This window comes from Neofelis nebulosa, chromosome 9 (genome assembly GCF_028018385.1).
Source record: "Neofelis nebulosa isolate mNeoNeb1 chromosome 9, mNeoNeb1.pri, whole genome shotgun sequence".
NCBI classification, from domain to species: Eukaryota; Metazoa; Chordata; class Mammalia; order Carnivora; family Felidae; genus Neofelis; species Neofelis nebulosa.
In genome coordinates this window covers 79,324,393-79,331,924 of record NC_080790.1, presented here as the reverse complement: position 1 = coordinate 79,331,924, position 7,532 = coordinate 79,324,393, and the positions used below count along the sequence as shown (strand labels likewise).

At 46.3% G+C, this 7,532-nt stretch overlaps 1 protein-coding gene across 4 annotated transcripts in view; it reads right to left on the bottom strand.

The window, feature by feature from the left end:
• Positions 1–1,353: 1,353 nt before the first annotated feature.
• CNGA3 (cyclic nucleotide gated channel subunit alpha 3) overlaps positions 1,354–7,532 on the bottom strand; it is a 74,313-nt gene continuing 68,134 nt past the window's right edge. For all 4 annotated transcript variants that reach the window (XM_058684348.1, XM_058684347.1, XM_058684346.1 and 1 more), the window contains 2 exons: positions 7,234–7,340; positions 1,354–4,441 (listed from right to left, as the gene is read on the bottom strand). In XM_058684348.1, the coding sequence (XP_058540331.1) occupies positions 3,030–4,441; positions 7,234–7,340 (1,519 nt within the window). In that variant the 3' untranslated portion in view covers positions 1,354–3,029. The remainder of the gene's footprint in view (positions 4,442–7,233; positions 7,341–7,532) is intronic.

Sequence of the window (7,532 nt, the reverse complement as noted above, 5' to 3'; positions counted from 1 at the left end):
CCCAGAGAAGGAAGCTGCCTTGGCTTCTACTTGATAAATTCCTGGAAGAAGGGTCTCAGATGGACCAGAGTTTGCCTGATAAAGCTATGACAGATCCCAGGCCCTGTTGAATTTTGATAGCTGGTACAACAGATCTCTGAGGGCCAATGCTTCAGGGCAATGGAGCAGGCATCTGTCTTGATAAATTAGTTGAGTTACGAATATCTTCAGACATTTTTTATCCTGGTTACTGACAAGATACCCTTTGTCTAACTCTTGTGGTTCCTTGCTATCTGGCAGCTTTGGGACTTTCCAAGCTTGACACACTGGGATCTTGGCCAGGTTGGGTTCCCCAAAGCCAAAGTTCAGTCTTCTCCTCTGAGATCTTGCTGCCTCCCATGTCCCTGGACTTCTTCCAGGAAGCCTGCATCCCTCCATACCTGGAGGAGTGCTCACCAATATTTTCTTCCTTTCCTGTCTCAGGGATACTCTCTCTCTCTACACACACACACACACACACACACACACTTCCATGAGCTTAGACTCCCACAAAAGGCACAAAGCTATCTCCCAGCATAGCTCCCTGTGGCTGAACCCAGTACAGCAAGAAGGATGGCCTCCAGTCAGCAGCCACAGTGACTATAAGAACATGAGTGGCTGTCTCAGATTCCAAGACAGTGAATAGGAGTCCTGAAAACAGCCCAAGATTCCACCTCCCAATAATCTTGGCAGCTTGAGATTAACTAGATGATACCATATTTATTTATCTCTCAAGGAAAACAATGTGATGTTTTCTGCACCCAAGGAGTTTCACAGGCCATGCCTGTTATGTTATTTGAAAGTTTATTCACAGGATCATTCCCTGTGAGGTGAGGTGGGCAGTATCCTTCCCACTTCTCAGTTAAGGAAAGTGAGGCCCAGAAAAGGAAAGTAACTTGCCTGAGTGGCAGTGCTGTGACTTGAACAAGCTCAGGCCTGAATCCCCAAAACCCACATTCTAACTTACCACCTAAATTCCTTGGGCATAAGCAGTGGAAGAATCTGGAGACATGCTTAACAGGGACATGCCTACAGCTTCCTGCCCACTCATGCCTTTCCAAACTGCCTAAATGTCCCCGATGGACAATTGATACCAGGAAATTTAGCATCTACCTGAGACCCACTTCTTATATATTTGAATGGTTTGACTTATTTCCTCTGACAAGTGTTGCAGCTTTGGTTGCATTGTCTCACCTATTTCTGGCTCCCTTCACGTGGAGTGTGCACTGTCCCCTATTCACCAGTGCCTGTTTTCCTGAGGAAGGTAGGCTCACTGCCCTAGACACATATCTAGAACCGAATCTTCCCTTATGACAAAATATGAAGCAAGACTCATTCAATATTTTTTAAATCCAGGTCTCTATTTTTCTTGTGCAAATATAAACATAGGCATAATTAATAGTTAAGGCTTTTTAAAATATATGCATTTGGAGAATACATTGCTAGTTACAGTTTGCTGATGATATGGGCTTGGATCACATCTTCCTTTAATAGTCCTTTTAAATTCATTTTAGAAAGTTAAAAATGGTCACATGATCCATAATAAAAATCAGAAGAGACTCATATAAATCCAAAATACATACTTGAAAATGTAGCACCTTTTGTATGAACTACATTAGGGTCCAGTTATATAGCATATGGATTATAACATCAGACCACAAAGGTTTTGAAGTTCCCAAAGTAAAATGGGGCATTGTTTTCTGAGAAGAGGAGAAGTTGGAAGAGAAAGAAGGAAGGGAGGAAGAGAGGGAGGGAGGGACAGGGAGAGGGAAGGAAAGGAGGGAGAGAGAGAGAGAGGAAAGGAGGAAAGAAGAAAGGAGGGAGGGAGGGAAGGAGGAGACAGAGAAGGAAAACCTGTACATATAACTTCTCTGCAACAGAAAAATGACTCACCTTTGGGTAATTTACAATATGTATTTAAGTGGACCATTAAGGTTATAATTCGCAATCATAGAACCCAAATACAGAAATACCTTATATGATGGTAATGGAATTCTATATACCAGATTAAAAAAGGAAAAAAGCTAGGTCCTTCACTGTGCACACTTCCTGCTAGCTGAGAGCTTTGCCTCGGGGTAGAATTCCAAGGGAGAGTGAGGCTGCTTCTTTGAGAGGAGGGGCAGTTTGCAAAGATATGGCCTAAGGGTCCGATCTTCTAAAAATTCTAGTTGTCAGCTTTGCTTGACCCAGGACCCCATTCCAACCTTCCACCTGAAAGGCTCTCCCAGAGCATAATTCTCCTCCTCAAGCCAGAACAGGCTGTCCCTGTTCCTGACTGAGGAACGAGGGGAGAGGCTGTCTTTAAATCCTTTGGTGAGTTAGGAGATGTCTCTTTCTCTCATCAAAATATTTTCTAAACAGATTCCAGTTTCACAGGGGCTGGATGGCGGGGAGTCTGGATTTGCTTCATAGGCTCAAAGTGACCTCAAATGGGGTGACCTGGCTTCATCCCTTGTGCTTATCATAGCATGACCAACGGCCAGGATTTTGAGGGTCCCAAAGAGTACATGAGGAGAAACCAGATTCAGAAATGTGCCCCAAACTGTCTCGTGTAAGGATGGATTTGAGATCCCACATTGCACTTCTAGCTTCTGTTACATCTCCCTTATGAGAAGCTGGTGGAGTGGGGTGCGAGAAGGGGTAGATGACTAAATAATCTTCCATTTACAAGAAAATAAAGTTCAAAAGTCTCAAAATTCCTCGTGGATTAAAAAAATAAGAGTTCTGTGCCCACACTTTCATATGCGTGGATTGGGGACACCTCACATTATACAAAGTCCTGCCTTATGCAGTGTTCCATGTGGACATCACAGTAACCTCCCACTTCAGTGGGGCTGGCATGAGTCCCCCTTTCTAGATGAGGAAACTGAGGCTCTCTCTCAGGGCCACACAGTTGCAAAGGGTAAGGAGAACTGGAATGCAACCCTGCCGAGTCCTGGGCTGTGCAGCTGCGGCCACAATGCATCACACGGATGGCTGACTCCGGGAAGCAGGAGATGGACACCTGCATTTCACTCTTGTTTGGTCTCTGCTTTTGCAGCATCCCCAGGAGCACCCCCATCAGACAGAAGGTCGCTCCCACACATCTTCACCTGGCTTTCTAGGTGACTGAGACGCTGCTTCACTTTCATCTGGGTGGCATTGTACTCGGCCAGGAGCCGTGCAAACCTGGTCTGCAGGGTGTCCAGGGAGGACTCCAGGTGCTCTACCTTCTCCTCAATATCCTTGGGGTCCGCCCCAGCCTTGGCCACGTCCTCATCAATCAGGTTGTCCTTCATCAGGATCTGCCGTCCCTTCTCCTCCAGAGCTTTCTTGGCTTCTGGATATTCAGTGAGAGCCTCCATCAAATCATCTTTGGAAAGGCAGAACAGGTCTGAGTAACCAATGCTCCTGATGTTGGCTGTCCTGCGGTTCCCCGCCTTGCTTCCCTTAATGTTTAAGATGCTGATCTCCCCAAAGTAACTCCCATCACTGAGGACCACGAACTGGGTGATCCCATCGTCGGCCACGACAGCCAGCTTGCCCTCCTTGATGATGTACATCTCCCTCCCAATGTCTCCCTTCTTGCAGATGTAATCCCCTGGGCTGAACACTGCGGGCCGCAGCTTGAGCACAAGCTCCACCAGCAGCCCAGCCTCGCAGTCTTGGAAGATGCGGACCTTCCTCAGAGTGTCCAGGTGCACGTTGATGGCGATCTCGGCCTTCAGCTTGTCTGGGAGACTCTTGAGCACCTCCTTCTCATCCACTGTCTTCTTGTTTGCCCACAAGTAGTCAAACCACCGGATCACCCGTGTCTCCAGGTCCTTGGTCACCTTGCGGAATTGCATATACTGCTTAATGGAGTCAATCTTGGACTGGAACTCGGCCCGTGAAGCATTCATGTTTGAGATCATGGATCCCACATTGCCGACAATGGTGGCAAAAATCAAGACTCCCACTAGGAAGTCTATGACCACAAACAGATACTCCTCATCCTTCACAGGGGGTGGGGTCTCTCCGATGGTGGTCAGGGTCAAGGTGGACCAATAGAGACTGTAAATGTACTTCCTAGAGAGGCGCCCATACTCTGGGTTTGAGATGTTTGGATAGACCCAGGAATCTGTCCCAAAACCAATGAACTTGGAAATGGCAAAGTAGATGCAGGCATTCCAGTGGATAATGATGAGGATGTATAAGACCAAGTTCCCAATCCTGAATAAATTAGGGTAGTTGGTCCTTGTCTCTGTGCGGTCAAAGAACTCAAAGAGCCGGGCAAGCTTCAGTAGGCGGTTGAACCTCAGCTCTGGGTAGTTTACACCCAACTTAAAATAAGCCAGGTCTGTGGGGACCAGGGACAACATGTCCAGCTTGAAGTGCACGGTCTTTGTGTAATGCTTCCACAGCCTCTGTGCATCCTTGACCATCAAGCCTTGCTCAAGGAAGCCTGAAGAAAAAGATGGAAGTCACTTGGGCATGGAAGAGGCTGCTATTTTTTTTTTTTAACCATAGCCCATAGAAAGATATACACCTTGACTAAATAAGATGTAGTTATACATACATAACAGAAAAAGTTTCAAAAGCCACATTTACCCATTACTATGAAAATATACTCTGATGTTTTCTAATCTATGATGTTCTAGCCTGTTTATTCAGTTAAAAATGTAGATTAATTGGGTAAATTTGAATGTGGACTGGTGTTTTATATCTACATATATATTTTATATATATATATATATATATATATATATATATATATATAGTTTATTTATTTAAGTAATCTCTACACCCAATGTGGGGCTTGAACTCATGACCCCAAGATCAAGAGTCACATGCTCTTCTGACTGAGCCAGCCAGGAGCCCCTGGGTGTTGTATTCTAAAGATGCATCCTTTAAAGTTAGAGATAACATGTTAAAGTGGTCCAAGGTTGGCTTTAAAATACTCCAGCCAAGAAAAGGGTGTGGGGAGGTAGATGAAACATTAGCAAAATATTGGTAACTGTTGAAGCTGAGTGAAGGTACGTGGGGATTCATGATCTTACTGTCTCTGATTTTGTGTAGGTTTGGAAAATACTAATGATACAAATTTTAAGAGCATAGGTCATGGCCTATCAAACTGATTTCACCCGTCCCTAATGGGGCAGGACCTGTCTTTTAAAAACATTGCCTAGGGAAGCAGTAGTTCTTTCTGCCTGCACATTACTGTCATCCAAGGAGCTCTGAAAACATATGAAGCTGAGATCCACCCCCAAAGAATCAGACTGGAGCTGAGCTGGACACTGGGGAGTCACTAGGCGTTATTACTGGTGAAATCAATCAAATAGGCAGAGATTTGTATTCTTTCGTCTTTTTTTTTTTTTTAAACATTTTCAAACATGAACAAAAGTAGAGAGAATAATATAATGCATGGGGTTTTTTTTTTCGATTTTGGTAAGCATCAGAATTATACTGAGGACTCTGTAAAATCCAGAGTGCTGGGCTGTTCCCAAAGTTGGTTCCGTAGGTCCGAGGTCTACCTCTTAACAAGGTCTGGGTGATGCTGCTGGAACCAGGGCCACACTTGAGGGCTAGATGGAGGTAGGATTGCCCCCTGTGAAAAGCAAACCTCAAGTCTGCTGTCACATGGTAGGGCCACCCTGCTTCCCAGTCCCCCATTCCCTGTTTCATTCTTTGGTTACCCTTGTGTTTATTGAGTACTTACATTACTATGTGGCACTCCTAGTGCCTTGGGGCTCCTCACTACTTTCTTAATAATACCTTTTCTCAATTCTGAAGATGTTTCCCCTTGGTGTATGATCCACGGCCATTTGGTTTCTGTGCCTACCTGACTTCCCCATGAGGGTTTCTGCTGAATCTCAGATTGCCAGGGATAGTACCCCAGCACAAAAAGGGGTAGGATCACTGTCAGAGTGCAGGTAACTTGTGTCCCACTGAAACTTGGTTGAAATAGAGATAGGTGGCTCAGTGAGTAGGGCCACCCACGGAGCTCCTGTGTCTTGGTAGGCTTATGTGACCATGAAGTGGCAGGCTACAAGGACTGTCTAAGTTACCCACACAAGCCTCAAGCTGCATATTAGAGATCTTCTCGATTATGGTACTGGGCACCACGTGGAAGCAGGGTTGCCAGTCTGGCCCTGTGAAGTAGTGATTGTGGACTTTAGGCCAGTCACTCAGTGTCTCTGGGCCTCAGTTTCTATATTTTTTAATTCAATTCAATTCAATTCAATTTATTTTAATTTTATAGAGAGAGTGTGAGTCAGGGAGAGGGGCAGAGGGAGAGGGAGAGAGAATTCCAAGCAGGCTCCATCCTCAGTGTGGTGATGTAGGGCTTGATTCTCCAACCCTGGGAACATGACCTGAGCTGAAATCAAGACTTGGATGCTCAACTGACTGAGCCACCCAGGTGCTGCTGGGCCTCAGTTTCTCAATCAGCAAGATGGAAATAATCACGCCTGTGTTTTTTGTCTCATGCAGCAGTTCTAATAAGAAAACAAGATGTACTTGAAATGTTTTGTACACTGTGAAGCCACACAGAGGCTTGCTGCTGGGATCTGGTGGTATTTGTATTGACAACTATGGCCTGGTTTCTAGCTCAAAAATCTTGAGAATGGCAAGCCGGGCCTCTGCCAGCTGATGTGATGTCTTTGTGCAGGTCAGAAAAAGGTGCCCCAAGAATGAACAGCTTGGAGCTTAAGGGATTTTAGCCTCCACTCACAACCAGAGGCGATCCGAGAGAGGTCATCATTCACCTGGGCCCTGTTTCCAATTTTATTCCTCCATATATCTAAAAGCCATGGAGTAACATGTCCTGGATCCTCTGTCCAGGAAAAGAACTCCAAGATCGACAGAGCTCTCCCTCCTGTTTCCTGCGATATTGAATGGTCACTGCTGGAAGCGTCCTTTGAGAGATGATGGTCTTATTTCACAGGTGATACAAATGAGGCCCAGAGAGACAGCTTGACTTGCTCAAGGTCACACAGTTTGTTGGCATAGCAAAGACCAAAACCCAGGTATCTTGACCTCTGCTAAAGAGTCATTGTAGAGAGAGCTTGAGGTGGTATCACGCCCTCACCGTTGGTACATCCTCAGACCTGCCTGGGCTCTTGTGGTCAGAGGTAGGTAATGTTCACCACTTTAGATCTCCTGAACCTGCCCTGTGGTCCCCGTGGTCCCCCTCCTGATGCACAAAGTCAATCTGTGGCCTGGCCATGAGAAATCCCTGGGCCTGGGCCCACTCACCTGTCCGAGCTCGCACCAGCAGATCCAAGCCATAGAGGACATCTGCCGAGTAGTCCAGGACCAGCCACAGCATCACGTGGTCAGACTGCAGCTCATCGAAACAGGCCCTAAACACGCGAGGGAAGGAGTGGGTGTGTCTGGGGCTGGGTCCAACACAGGGACCAGCTCTGTGCCTTCATCTTGGTATCAGCCCTGCCTGCAGGGTTCGTGCCCCAGTGTCATCACCCCAGACTCAGATGAGGAGACCCAGCTCTGAGAAGCTTTTCTGTCCCAAAGGTCACAGAGCTCCTGCGAAGAGC